Genomic DNA, 15,278 nt, shown 5'->3' with positions numbered 1-15,278 from the left:
AAGCCACTTGATAAGCCTCCGTTGATGCTCTGCAGTCGACAACGCTGGACGAAGGAAGCGGTAAAGGATCCAAAGCACAGCCATGCTCCGAAAATTGTGACACAAAAAGTGAAGCAAGAACCTGCAGCGTACAAAGAAATGGATTGTTGAGCATCTTGCCCGTCGTGCTGCTGCCGAGCCCACTGCAGTAACATGTTACTCCTCGCTATATTTCCTTTATCTGAAAAGTGCTAGCATTATAAAAACAGAAAACTTAAGCGTGAGGCCAGTGCACTTGGTGCACTGAGTGCTGTGGCATACACAGCTTTCCCATGAGCACTTGCATACCCTTTGGTGGCACTTATCTGCTTGAAAGAGGTGTGCTTGTTGAGAGGCGATCTGATAAATGCAGGACATCAAAAAACCTGCTGTTGACAATAAACAGGACGAGATAACCTGCTCTTTTGATAAAGTGGAGCCTAACTTTAATGGCAATGCATAATAAATTAGTCTCATTTTCTAAAGGTAACTTTTTATAGTTTCTACTCTTCATAACTTCCACAACTGAGTGTATGCTGTTTTTCTTGCTAAAATTTTGGGTGCCTGTTTAATTTTTTTTTTTGTGGTTAGGTGCTCCATTTTGACTTTGAAGTAAACTTACTTTAGACCTATAAGATCGGGATTCCAGTTGAATTTGGAGTCCCAGTTTGGAATCCTGACAATCAAATCAAGCTATTATTGTATCGAGTCTGTGCAGAGTATTTTATTTTTGCCTGTCAGTCAACCTATCATATAACTTGACCAATTTTATTGGCCTTTTCTCCTCAAATTAATGGAAGCTGACTTTTTTTTTTGCTTCTGTATTTTCTCTTCATACACTGGTGCGACTTTTTTTAATGGCTTGTGTCGCTGGCAGGATGAATTGACGTCAGTGGCCGAGGTGACGGACTTGTCATTGTTGGAGTGGTTTCCGGAGACATGTGTGGTACAGAATGCACTGCGCACGATTAAGACTGTGCTGCTGCCCGATGGCCTAGCACTTGCTCCGACTGGCGTCGACGATATGGAGGTCGACCAGGATCCCGACGAATTCCTCGAGGTGGCTGAAGATGCGCTTGCCTTCTTGTTCCCATCGGCCAGTGGCAACTATCCAGAACTTACGGCTGGCACGGAGACAAATGAAGCAGGTAATAACGACCATAACAGCACTGGTCTCCTCATTTTGTCAGATTGAGTTTGTATACTTGTGAGCCCTAATTCTTCCCAAACTGTTATCTAAGTAACATTCCCAAACTATAGTGATTTTCTGATTGTGTTCTCTATAAACGGCTCATTTGACAGACCCAAGAAAATCAATGGGAATCATAATAGTTGTTTTTAGTGTAGAAACACACGTGAGAAGTTAATTAGATACAGTCAGATCTCACTGCAACAGAATTTTCTCTACAAAGAAAAATTTCCTGTTTCAAATCAGCCGCCCCTAGAAAGCAATGCAAAAAATTGTGGCGTCACACCGAATAAATTTCTTGATTACATTAAAAAAAAAAAGACGTCATGTTAAAAAAAAGAGAGAGAGAGAAAGCTTGCATACGACACAACTGTTAGTGGTTGCAATTGTATATCACGATGCGCAGCGCTTGGCTTCTGAGCAGGTGAAACGAGCAGTCATTTTTGTGATGCAATGTGATAGACGTATGACGTCGTGCTTTCTGCTTGCAAGGCATCAATGCCCTTCAGCTACCACCATCGGGCCAGCAGCTGGCTCTGCCCCCTTCCTCGCCAACCCCAGAAACCGGTGCGCTGGTTCCCGTGAACCCGGAAGCTGGCACAGTGGTGCCTGCCTTCTACAGTGCTCCACCACCGTCCTTCTACGCCCAACCCTTGGCGGGTCCTTCTACGCCCAACCCTTCCCCACCAGCCCTGCCTGCACCGAACGGTACAGCTGCTGCAGAGCCAGTTACTAGCACCTCCCTAGTACCCACTGCCACTGGCGGTGGTGCCACAGCGGGGTCATCTGTTGGTAAGTGCATCCGCCTTATAAAAAAAATGGTCCACCTCATTAATCAACAAATATTTTCACCCAATGCAGTGCTGTTGTCTTTGTCTATGCACTGTGTTAGTGGCTATGACATTGCTCTGCTGAACTTTGGAGGCTAGGGGTATGATCCCAGCTTTTGTGGCTGCATTTTAATCTTGATGGAACAGAAAAATGCTTTTGTACTTGCATTTAGGTGCACTCTAATACAACCTAAGTGGAATAAAACTTGATTATCGGCTACAGTGCACATCAGTCTTAGATCGAGGTTTGGACACATGAAACAGTAGAATTTAACTGATTTGGTTTTAAAATTATGAGTTGTCTTTTTAGGCAAATAAAAAAAGTCATTTGCAATGCAGGTACGCTTTGCACATGCAGCTTTTTACAAAAATTACTGTAAGAAACTACTTCACTGCTCTCGCTCGCCATGTAATTGTCACGTATGGAAGTTGTTATCAGTGTGCATGTGGCTTTTAGCAGTCTTTTCATTTAATGTGTATTGCATGACACTATGCAAAAAATACTGTGCGGAATTTTCCTCAGGACTTGTCTGAGTGATGTGTATCTGCAAAGCTTTATTGCAGGAAATTCTATAGTTTCGGCCTTCTCTGAAACATCACGTGATATTAGCGCAGTGTCTTTAAGTTTCTGTCTAACTTTAATAAACATCCACCACAGCCCCATGGAAGACATCCTGTAACCAGCGAAATGCATGTTTGGCATCAAACTTTCACAAATTCAGAATTTTCCTGATATTTAGATGGCTCCATGTCTGCTTTACATGGCGACCTATGATGACTTTTATTCTACGATAAGAAAATGGGGAAGAAATTTGAACAAAGCTTTTTGTAAACATTTGTGTCATATTGACGTCGCACTCATGGAGTTGAAATAGATTCAGCTTCTGCAAGCAGGGATGCTTAGCTCAGGAGGTAGGGCACTGGGTTTCTGTGTGTTGAGCCCTAGGTTCGAAAACCAGCACTGCCAAGATTATTTGTTATGTTTTATACATTTATTTGGTATTAGCTATTCATCTTACATTACAGAGGTACAAACGTGCAGTTCTTTCATTTAGTTGGCAGAGTAATGTTTGTGCATTTGATATGAACAGAGAAGTCAATCTGATCCTATCTTGCTGTAAAACATGTGCTTGGATTTTGTTCTTTTGGTGAACATAGTGTGCGTAATGCTGCAAGCTCTGCTTTTTTGCATTTTACTCCTGTCTGTCAACATTTGTTGTTTTTCCTCATATCAGCCAAAGTTGTCGTTTTGTTGAATCACCATGAAACAATGCTACGCATTCGCAGACCAGGCTGCTGGCCACTCGGGGGCTCTCGTGCCTTCGTCATCCACCCTGGTTCCCACCACGCATGGACCAATGGGCAATGTGCCCAGCGATGCGCTCATGCGTCATCACGGCACTGCCGGTATGTCTCAGCGTAGTTTAGCTGGCCCCGGTGGGGCCTTAGTTCCTTCACCGAGGTTTCCAACAGCACTGTGGGGTCGTGTTGCACGCCCCCTACCCTCCTCCGAAGGGGGTGCCACTGGTGCGGCAGCGAGCAGTTCCGTAGGTGCACTCGTGCCACTGGGGCGAGGCCTAGCTCAGCTGAGCCGGCGGCTTCGGTCCCACGGTTTCCGGTCAAAGTCTGGGAGCGGTGAACTGAGTGACGGAAGCGGCAGCAGTCACCCTCAACTGCCCACCTGCACACCTCGCCACGAGCTTGAGGGCGGCACAGCCTTGAAGGTGACTGTCCTTTACATTCCGTGAAATCTAGAGCAAATGCCCCCCCCCCCCCTCTTTTTTTTTTTTGAGATTTGCAGTATGTGACAAAGCAAGCGCTCCCCGCCCTCCCCTCCTGTCAATTTCACTGTTTCATTCACTATTTTTTTAACAGTGCTGCATGCACACTCAAAAAAGAAGCATTTGATGAGAACCACGGGTGTGCATTTTTATTCTTAGCAGCTCTTTTTCCGCCATCATCAATTTTGCTCCGTGACGTCCAAAGCCCCCCCCCTCCTTGTCGGACTATGTTTTACCGTAAAAGGGAGTGGGCTTGCTCTGGATTTTACGATGTTCTTTTTGTGTATATGCTCAAAGTAAATGTCTCTTTTGACTGCAGGCAGGCATGTAAAATAATCTACTTGGAAGTTAAGCTATAGGGGCCTTTGCTGATACTTCAGGCTCTGGTCCAAAGTTGCTTGCTGTATTTGTAGCTGGAGTTGTTGCTGCAGCTGCAATGAATAGGCCACCAGTTTATTTAGGATGTCAAGGGGAAGGTAAAGTCATCGCTACATGCACTAGTATTTAGTGGAACCCAGTTATAAAGACGGTTTTAGCAGTATACCAAATACAGTTAACATATTTTGTCCCTGAAGTGATTAGTGCAATTGGTTAAATGTAGCAGGAATTAGAGGTAAGCAAGAGGTAGAAAAAACAAATTCTCAGTCATAACATGGAAATTCAAGAGGTATTTGAAGTGTTATCTGTGGGACTCCTCTGCTTTCTGGTAGTGTACCAACTGCATTAGTACGGCTCATTCACCTAGCATTTGCTGCAGCTCTTGTTAGATCTGCCACATTCAATGTGAAAGTCAAGGGAGGCACTGTGAGCTAATAAAAGTCCACAACTCTGACTGAATTATTCATTCGAGGTTGCATCCAGCATCTTAGATGCAACATGTTTGGGCAGCACGAAAAATAGAAATGGACAGGGGCAGAGTCCTACATACCGTCCTTGCATAGACCCGAACTTGCAAGAAGGGTTGCGCGATATATCTTTAGCTTTCTTGGCTCTTCTTTTCAGTTTGGCCAAAATAGTGATAGTATTGAAGTCACATGTTAGAATTTTGTCTCATTGACTGTGTGCCATTCCCGAGTTCTGTCCTTGTGTGGAGTATTTCTGGGAACCTGCACTTGTCCAGTCTCCTTCTCCATCATTGTCGATTTCGTTTTGCTTCTTTCCAGAAGTCAGAGAATGAACCAACCAGCTCAAATAAGTTTTATTACTAGAATGTTTTGTTGGGCTAATTGGTTCATTCTGAAGAAATAATGACACAACCCGCGTAGACGAAAAAAAAGGGGGTGGGGGGACAGGACAGGATAGGGCATCAATAGCGTCAGGATAGGACGCCCTATCCTGTCCCCTTTCTTTTGTTTCTCTTTCTATGTGGGTTGTGTCCTTACTATTTCTTCACAAAGTTTCTTTGCAACCAGTCTCAGTTTCAGGCATGTTTATCACAGGCCCTCCCTCCTTCGGGTGCGCCACGGCCAGTTGCAGATGTAGACGAGAGCATAGTGTCCCTGCTGCTCAAACTGCACTCGAAGCTGTCAGGCCAGCCGGACTCGTACCGGCTGCCAGACAAAGACAAAGGCGGCCCCACTCCCGAGGAGCAGGAGAGAGACCGGATTGGTGCGGGGCCCCACTTCCTGGGCCTTTTGCTCGACAAACTTGTCCGGCTGACGCGTACTGCCGACCTGGAGTCGCCCATCGAAGAAGTGCGGCGGCGCATCTGGCCACCCCAGCCGTGTGGTGGCGAAGGAAACTCGGCCACTTCGAGCACTTCGGTCGCAGCCCGGGAGGCAACCGACCGCGAGGAAAGGTGGGTGCAAAGGCTTCACTGTTGCATTCGTTTTGCTTGTCGTTGCTGCAGGGGCACCAGGTCTGACAGATCAGGCTGTGTGACCTCTCTATTATACTTGCAGAAGACGTAGAGCGAAGGAGCGACAAATGAAGCTCATGGCAGAGTTTGCCAGCCGACAAAAGTCTTTCCTCAAGAAAGCCATGGAGATTGGTGAGTATGTTTGAAACCCATAGTTTCACTTTTGACCCTCTTATACAGAGTTTGTAATAGAGGGTTCGGAAAGAGAATATATTAAGGGGGGAAGTGGGTCTTAGAACGGGAAAAAATGGTCAGAGAACCAATTTTTCACAAAGCTTATTTTCGGGGCGTTTGTACTTCTGTGCATCCTACCCTCAAATTGCTAGCGCTGAATTCGGTCGGGAAACGTGATAAAATCAGACCTCAATGCACCCCGGTCTCACTAAAATGCCCCAAGAGGAAGAAATTTGTTCGAACTTCCCACGTGCCATGTGCGGTGGACCGAACACCACCATTTTGGGCTTGATTTGAAACTGTTTTCTTTGTGCACATTTTGCGCCATCTCAAAATGGTGTCGCTCATGTGGAAAGGCTGCTGTCGTGGGTTTTCTGAAGGTCGTTTCCAGATCACTGATTAGACCTCACGTGGCGCGCTCCAAGTCTCCCATTGGCTGGAGTGACCAACGAGTCATTTTTTTTCTTTGTTTTGTGTTCCCTGCCATACCTAGCTGTCCATTTGTGTGTGTCTGCTTTTGTGATCGTGCGTGTTTCTAGACGCACCGTGTTTCCGCTTTGCACCAGTACTTTTTCACCGCGATCGAGATGCCTGGAGGCTTCCGTCTGAAACCATCGATGCGACAAGCTTTCGAAAGCCGTAAAAAAATGGTCTTGGAAGGCGCCAGAAGGCGCCCGGCACTAGGGCCCTTTGGCAGATAGTTGCAGTCGCGGCCGGACTCGTTGAATCTGGCAGAAACATTAACGACGCTGTCTACTGACATTGGTGTGGGACCAAGTTCGACGAGCGATACACTTCGGATTGATGCTGCGTACTACTCAATGGCAGAGCAGGTGCAAGGAGTTGAGAAATCGACGCCAACGAAGACCCTTTTCTCGGGAAAGTCGGCCACACGAAAGTTCAACCCCCTTGGAGTCTGCACTTACAGCCTTCGCCACCCGATTTTCGGCAGCACCTACACAGCCAACGAGCTCGGAGTTGACGCAAGCACTGATACCATTGTCATCTGTGAACAGCGACAGCATGGCGTGTTGCTGAAATTAAGGCAGAGATCATCGCTGGCAAGTGGAATGCCGTGCAAAAGAAGATAGGAGACTTTTTTGGGCCAACGTGTTGACCACTGAGGTAGCACCAGCCACATCGATTTGTTGTTTTGTTTTGATAAATGGCTTTTTTCAGAGCCACCTAAACGACGCATTTACAAGATTGCAACAAGAATTTTGTACTACAGCCGTGACCCTCTGTGTCAGCAAAAAATACCTATAAAAAAGGGTCATTTTTGCGGGCATTAATTTTTGCGGGCATTCGTTTTTCCGGATGAATGCCCGATTTTCCGAACTATTTCATGGTACCATGAGGATCGGGAACACAGCAACTTATTACCCAGGGCAGCATGCTGCCTAACAGCTTGTCATTTAAGCCTCATACCCCACAGCTCTTCCAGAACACATCCACAGCTTGTCATAGTGGAGTTCTGATAATGCTTTCCACATAGGAAAAATTTTTTAGAAATGATTTCAAGGGTGGAATAAAGCACATTTTATTTTGTTTTGTAGGGGAATAGATGGGATACATGTGTATAAATTTGGGGTAAAAGTTTTTTATAGAAAATTTTTCAGTGCATGTCAAAGCTTCAAATGCGATTTTCTCAGCTTCACATTTTTTTGCCAACTGGACCAGCCTCACGGAACTTTTCATCATGTTTTTGTGAAGCAATTCTTTAAAATTTTATATTGTTGAAGTGCAGGAGGACCTTCTCATCGACAGGCTAGACAGTAAGCTTATACACCTATGGCAGGTGAAAGAATAACTTCAAGCTAGATGGAGGAAGCAGAGACACCAAAGAAGGTTACGAGAAAAGATCTCGCAACTAAAAAGGGACATGAGGCCTATTGCAGGAAACTAAACGAGTAACAAATGGAAGAAATCTGTAGAGACATGGGCAGGCAGCTCGGAGCTTCCCAAACGTGGAAGTTGCTCCGATTCCTTTTAGACCCAACAAATACCAAAATGGAACAGAGGCACACCATTCGCAAATTAACACTCAATCACAAGGGCAATGAGGAGCAATTAATTGAGAATCTAAAGGCTTTATACCTTTCACAGACCCCACTTGTGCGACACCCAGATTACTCTGAAGACACCAATCCAACGCTAGATTAGAAATTCACCACGACGAAGATAAGAGCGGTATTTCACAAATTAAATCCTAAATCGGCACCAGGGTCGGACGGTGTAACGAACCGCATGCTTTGAAACCTGGACAAGGACTCTGCAGAAATCTTAACCGAGTATATAAACAAGTGGTGGATCAGCGAGGAGATACCCGAGTCATGGAAAGATGCCACAACCGTCTTAATTCCTAAACCAGGCAAACCAATCAACAAAGTGAACCTCAGGCCTATCCTGCTCACGTCGTGTGTGGGAAAGCTAATGGAGCACGCCTTCCTCCGTAGAGTGAACGACCAGCTAGAGGATGGTGGTCACTACCCAGATACAATGCTAGGCTTTAGACAGCAATTGTCCACACAAGATGCCATGCTGCAAGTTAAGCACCAAGTACTCGACCTTAAATCCAGATCCACCCGGGCCATCCTTGGACTGAATCTCAAGAAAGCCTTTGATAACACGGCACACAGGACCATTCTAGCTCAAATTTCGAGTCTAAACATGGGAGAGAGAGTGTACAACTATGTTAAACACTTTCTGTCCAGCAGCAAAATGAGGATCACCATAGGTGATGTTAAATCAGACCTCTACGAGTTGGGCAGCAGCGTAACGCTACAGGGCTCCGTGATTTCGTCAATGCTTCTTAATTTGATAATGATACCGTAATTACTCGAATCTAACGTGCACCTTTTTTCTGGTTAAGCGAGTTCATAAATCGCATGCGCGTTAGAATCGAGTACGAACAAAAAAATTACGATCAATCTATTGCCATCGCAAATCCAAAATGGCCGCCCCCTACGTGCGTCGGCATGGTGCGTCGGCTATTTCTGCCTATGTGTTTACCATGTGCGGCACTTCGTACGTGTGCTGAGGAGTTCGTCATCTAGTAGTGCATTAGCATCGACGACGTGGAAGGGCCGACTCCAAAAACTCGAGTGCACCACGATGCCGCTTTTAAAAGAAAAGTCATCGCGTGTGCAGAAACGGACGGAAATCGGGCCGCATCGCGGTCCTTCTCGAAACGTGCGTGCGGGACCGGCGGAAACAAAAGCAGAAGATTGTCGACAGCAAAGCTTCACGCACAGGCTTCAGTGAACCACAGCAGAGTCGGTTTCCGCAAAATGAAGAGCTGCTCTGCGAGTATGTGCTTGAGGAGCGAGTGGCACAGCGGCCCATGACGACAGAACTGCTCCAAGTGCGGGCTATGCAATTAGTCTTAGAAAAAAGTCTAATGCGGAGCCTGTTTAAAGCGAGCAGGTGCTGGCTAATTAACAATATGAAGAGGAAAGGCTCTTCCCTCCAAAGGGGAACATGCATATGCAAAAACTTTTGCGGAGAAGTACGATGAAAAGCTTTACAGTTTTCAGAGGTTCGTCCTAAACTTGCGGCGCAACAACGGCTACCTGCTTGGGCAAATCTGGAATGCCGATCAGGCGCCTCTTTACTTCGACATGCCTGGCACCACAACTGTCGAGAAGAAGGGGGCGAAGCAAGTTCGCGTGCTGACATCGGTCCACGATAAAACTACAGTGACGGCAATGCTCTGTTACACGTCAGATGGGCACAAGCTTCGCCCGTACATCATATTTAAATGGAAGACAATCCCGAAAGGAATCGTTTTTTCGAGTGGTGTGATCGTGCGGGCCAGCAAAAAAAAAAAATGGGTGCGCGTTGCAATCGATGTCCTACGTTTTTTTTTTTTTTTTCGCGGTGGAAATCGGGTGCGCGTTACAATCGAGGGCGCGGTAGAATCGAGTAAATACGGTAGGTCTACCAAAGGAACTTTATAAAATTCTAGGAGTTCATCACTCCATCTATGCAGATGATCTTACTATCTGGAAAGCCGAGGGTAGTGACAGCTATATAGAGCAGAGACTTCAAGAGGCCGTAGCCACGGTGGAGAGATACGTAGAAGGTACAGGCTTTCGATGTACGGCAAAAAAGTTGGAGCTCCTTCTATATAGACCCACGCTTAGAGGCAGACCGCCAAAATTGTTCGCAAATAGTCGCGAGTATGAAGATATTACAGTTAGCACGGCCAAAGGCAAACTTATACCCATAGTTCAGCATATAAGAGTCCTCAGACTGATCATTGAGTCCAAGGGAACCAATGGGGAAATGATCCACAAGCTACAAACCAAGGTCGCCAACGCTATGAGGTTAGTGCGCAGGGTTACAAATAGACACCAAGACATGGGCGAGGCCAGCGTCATGCGTCTAATACAGGCATTCGTCATTAGTCATGTTGCATACGTAGCAGCTTTCCACAACTGGCACACCGCAGAGAGCAGCAAAATTAATGGCCTAATCAGGAAAGTGTACAAACAAGCCTTAGGCATCCCAGAATATGCAAGTACAGAACTACTCCTGACACTAGGCGTTCACAACACGCTAGATGAGATTGCCGAAGCCCAGCGTGTCTCACAATTAGAAAGGCTGTCAGCAACGAAAACGGGCAGGAACATATTAGCGCAATTGGGTATTACATACCACGTTCACCACGGCGAGAAATATGACATTCCTATCTACATCTACTCTAAAATCGGGATAAACCCGCTTCGTAGAAATATGAACCCCACCACGAATGCAGAACGCAGACACAACAGAGCAAAAGTGCTGTTCAAGACACACAGGACAAGTGAAAAGTCTTTGTTTGTAGATGCGAGCCCGTATTCCAAGAAGAAAGCGCATCTTGCAGCGGCAGTAGACGTGACCGGAAACTGGGTTAATGCCTGTACTGTCTTTACGACACGGATTGAGGAAGCTGAAGAGGTGGCCATCGCCATGGCTCTCACTACCAGAAAACACAGCTTCATTCTGAGTGACTCACAGGTTGCAATTAGGAATTTTGCGTGCAGACGCATTTCGCAAAGTGCCCAAAAAATTTTAGCGAGGAACCAGAAACTGATGGGTTCGGAGGAACATAAATATCTAACCTGGTTCCTGGCACACACAAACGCGGTCACCAACAACCCGAACGAGGCGGTCTATGCGTTGTCGCGACATTTAACCCGCCGCGTAGCCCAGGGGGTACTCTCGTCGGGAGATGCTGCTGCCGAAATCGAACCTGTATTAAAAGACAGAATCTCCAGCTGTGCAGGATATACCAAGTATCATCTGAAATTAAGATCGTGACTTGGGGCGTATGTTCCCCCCACCTCACCCAAAATTGGATCGAAAACAGGTGAAAGAGTGGCGAGAATTACAAACTCATTCTTTTCTCAGCCCTGCTCAGTTACACAGAATATCTCCATCAATTTACCCAGACTCGATATGTAAAGCCTGTAAAGTAGAAGCGGCCCCCTTAGCCACATGCTCTGGGAGTGTCTTGAGAAGCAAACAGACTACCCAGAACCTCTCCGGGAGTGCTGGCGTTCAATGCTGCTCGGCTCTGAACTAGAAAACCAAATTGGGCTAACCAGCAGGCCAGGGAGGCTATTGGGAGACAAGGTCTTCTATCCTCCATCTGGGCGGTCTGGCCCAGACCAGCAACTAGCCGGATTTCACAATAAAGTTTTTTCATTCATTCAAGACTAGCGTCCCCCCTTAATTAGTTATTTTGCTAATCCTTTCACAACTTCAATAGCATTCTAATTTTCTTTCCTTTTCTTTGTTTGCTTGAGTACAAATTTCATCTTTATGACCTGACAGAATAGAGTTGTAGCTGCTTCAACTTTCGGTCTTGTAGAATAATTGTGTAGTTTTTGCATTGCTGGAGTCAAGCTGGCATTACTACATGTTGGAGAGAGGGTTGAAGAGAACCACGGCTTCATTCCAGTAATTTAGACACTGATGGGCATTTTTTTTTCTTTTACTGCCTGCTCAGAAACCGAGGAGCTGGACATGACTGAGCAACTGTCAGAGCCCGAACCAATGGTGTCCGTTTCCAAGGAGTACGAGTGCGTCATCTGCAGCCAGACATCGCCTTCCACGGTGGCACGGCCTGTAGGCATGGTGGTACTGCTGCAGGCAACTAGTGGTAAGCACTCCTGTCCTGTCAGTGCCTGCCTACCTTGGCTAAGATTAGACGGCCGCAGTTATCTGAGGAGGAAGCGTGCGCTTAATACTTGGGGAGCCTTTCTTTTTCTTTCTTCGATGCCATAAGTATGGTTCAGTATTGTTTGGTTTGACTGAACAAGGTAAACCTCAATTTTTTCCCTGGAATTCTGGCAAAGCAAATTTGCAGTTGAGTACTCTCTTTATGTCAGAGCCATTGCGTCATGAGTGTAAAAAAAGTTGGACCCATTCCACTCTATGAAGGTGGGTAACCAGCAGAGTTGACCGGTTTGCTCCCGTCTCAGCTCTCTACGTCGTTCATAAAAACATTGCTTTTCAGGCATTATCACAATGCACAATCGACCCATAGTTGCCATTGCTCCACCATGCCAGCACAGTACCTAGAATAAACTGATGTTATGAAACTTTCACAAAAGGTGAACCGCTCCGCTCAAGCTTTCTGCACATGACGTAGTGTTGCAGTACTGTCTCTAGGATCCATCTACGTTTGACCTCGAGTTTGACCAGCCGACAAGGTCACTTGATGATGTGGCGTCATGATACAGTAATTACGTGATGCCATTGCTCACTCGAAGGAGGTGATGTTGGTTTTGAGTCCATCGATAGACGCCATGAAATCGAGCAGGTATACCATTCACATTATCACTGTAAAAGTTTGTCAGTGCAGCCATGAGGCAAATAGCAGTTTCCGTAAATATGTTGGTAGGAGATGCCCAATTTGTATAGTGAAATTGATGCTAACTGAGAGGCTTTTCATATATATTTTGGGATGCAGATTATGCTTCACATTCTTGCATGTATTTTTTTGTGTTCACGCATAAAGCCTGTATTTGACAAAAATGACAAGTTCACTGATTGTGGTCCGTTCTGTGGCTGTGCTACACTTTTCTCAGATCTGAATATGCAACGAATTGGATAACACAATACATGTTATGCATATATAATTTATTTAATTGTTTAAAGGGATACACATGAAAGTAGCTTTCACTGTAGTCAGTGTTATTTCGGTGCCTGCACTCTAGATTTCACTGCAGCATTGAGGTACCTGGTTTCGCAAAGTACGATTAGCCGGACACTGAAATAAGTAATCAGTTAACTCAAAATTAATTTAATCTCATCACCTGTGGCACCACGGTTTCATAGAAACAAGGTTTTGTTGGGGCTTACTTCTCTGCAGTGATGGGCCACGCTAGGGAGGAAGAGGATGTGGACCGCAAGCTTCCCTGCTCAGACGAGGAACGCCTGCCATTGCTTCAGGATGCCAGTCGATCGGCCTACATGAAAAAGCGTTTTGAGGCCCTCACCATGCACTTTGATGACGTGAGTGCACGAAAAGAAGTTATGGAGTGTGAATATTCAATCTGATAGCATCGTACTTGTTTTGCTGATGTGAATATGAATATTTTCGAACGAGTTTAACGTTATACATAGTGAAATCGGTAGCACATTAGGAAGGACAAAATGAGTGAAGGCAGGAGTTAGAAGTGAAATGGAGTTGCTTAGAAATGTAGGCAGAATTATTTTTTAGGTGGTTGGGGTCACAGGTTTGCTGTGCCAGCCCCTGGCTATGCCACAGTATTGGACAGAGAATAGGTGGGGCTGCCACTGTCCTAGAAGTATTACTTGAAAGGATGTAAGAATGGGCTTGTTGGTAGTAGTGTAGTGGTGAATTCGCAAGGCAATGACCAGTGAGACCATCGTAGTGTGAAGCGGGAGCGTGTGCACAAGCTGTGGGCGCCGGACTGTTAGAGTATATTTGTCTGTACCAGCTGTGGCCTACTACCTGGCATCGCTATTAAACTCCCTTGCAACATTGTGGAAGTGTGCTGGGTACGCAAATCTGAAACTTCGAAGCCGGAAGCTGTTCACTGCAACAACAATGCCTGGTCAGACCACCGCGCAAGGCACCGCCCAGCAAAGCACGGCCCAATCTCAACTGGTCATCGTGTCTACCACACTGCGCCAACGGGATCTCCCCTTCTTCAGCGGCACCGAGGACCAACATGGGGAAGACTGGCTGCATCTGTTTGAAAAATATGAGCACCACCAACAAGTAGGACGACCCCTCGAAGTTGGAGTATGTCCCATTTTCCCTCAAGCGACGTCACCAGCCTGTGGTTCACAAATCACCGGGCTGAATTTGCCACTTGGGCCGCTTTCAAGACCACCCTTCCAGCTGTGTTCGATTGCCCCACAGCGCGGCATGCTTCGTGCTGAACAGCGCCTACGCAGACGTGCGCAAAGATGGGGTGAAAGCTTCACAATCTATATAGAAGATGTCATCGATTTATGCCTGTGCTTTAAATCTGAGATGACCGAACAGGACAAGATCAGGCATATCTTGAAAGGCATAGACAATGACGCCTTGCAAATGTTGCTGGCAAAGGGCCCAAGTACCGTGTTCGAACTTGTGACCTTGTGCCAGAGCTTGGAAGAAATTCGCAAACAACGTGCATCAGCTCGGAGGTCGACGACGGCAGACGACTCTCTCGCTACCCTGGCCGTTGGTGGTGACAGCACCCTGCTGGTGCAGATAAAAGATAATGTATGCAAAGAGGTCGCATGACAGCTTTCGTGTCTTTCGTATCTGCCGGCCACCAAAGTTTGAACGAACCACCTAACGCCGACATTCAGACAGGCTATTCAGGAGCAGGTCTCCGAGACGTTGCCATTGCCGACGTTTGTATCTCCACCAACACCTGTTGCCGCGCCACTGACTTATGCAGCCATCGCGGCAACGCCACCAGGTCGTCTGCCATTGTATACTCCACAACCTGTGCGACCGTCCACTGCGCCGTTTCCAGCTACACAGCAGCACTCCGGAAATCCTGGCGCACTGCTGACAACCGGCCCTCATCTTATTGATCTAATCGTCGAAGGTGTATGAACACTTGCACTCATTGATACTTGTGCCGTGATATCTGTGATAAATCAAAGACTCTGCCGCTCTCTTCGTAAAGTAACGATGCTTTTTCCCGTGGTTTCCCTTAGCACTGCGAGCACCCAACAAATTGAGCCCAGTAGGGCATGTTCAGCAAAAGTGATAATGCGAGACATTTTGTACACCATTGAATTTCACGTGCTGGCTTCATATTCCCATGATGTCATTCTAGGATGGGATTTTTTATCACGTCATCACATTGTCGTGGACTGTGCTCGCGCCGAAGTGGAGCTGTTACCGCTTCGTGATGCGCTTTCGGTTGATGCGGCCGTATCTAGTGTGGCCAACCTTGTCGTCGCGA

The 15,278-nt window shown here is 46.5% G+C and overlaps 1 protein-coding gene across 3 annotated transcripts in view; it reads left to right on the top strand.

The window, feature by feature from the left end:
* LOC142801708 (E3 ubiquitin-protein ligase ubr3-like) overlaps positions 1-15,278 on the top strand; it is a 145,158-nt gene that overhangs the window by 68,649 nt on the left and 61,231 nt on the right. For 2 of the 3 annotated variants that reach the window (XM_075887553.1, XM_075887555.1), the window contains exons 17-23: positions 896-1,166; positions 1,700-1,999; positions 3,325-3,761; positions 5,258-5,616; positions 5,720-5,808; positions 11,846-11,998; positions 13,214-13,356. In XM_075887553.1, the coding sequence (XP_075743668.1) occupies positions 896-1,166; positions 1,700-1,999; positions 3,325-3,761; positions 5,258-5,616; positions 5,720-5,808; positions 11,846-11,998; positions 13,214-13,356 (1,752 nt within the window). The remainder of the gene's footprint in view (positions 1-895; positions 1,167-1,699; positions 2,000-3,324; positions 3,762-5,257; positions 5,617-5,719; positions 5,809-11,845; positions 11,999-13,213; positions 13,357-15,278) is intronic. The other variant, XM_075887554.1, reaches the window with a different exon arrangement.

This window comes from Rhipicephalus microplus, chromosome 1, assembly GCF_043290135.1.
Source record: "Rhipicephalus microplus isolate Deutch F79 chromosome 1, USDA_Rmic, whole genome shotgun sequence".
NCBI lineage: Eukaryota > Metazoa > Arthropoda > Arachnida > Ixodida > Ixodidae > Rhipicephalus > Rhipicephalus microplus.
The sequence above is the reverse complement of the archived record's forward strand: the minus strand, read 5'-3'. Positions and strand labels throughout refer to the sequence as shown.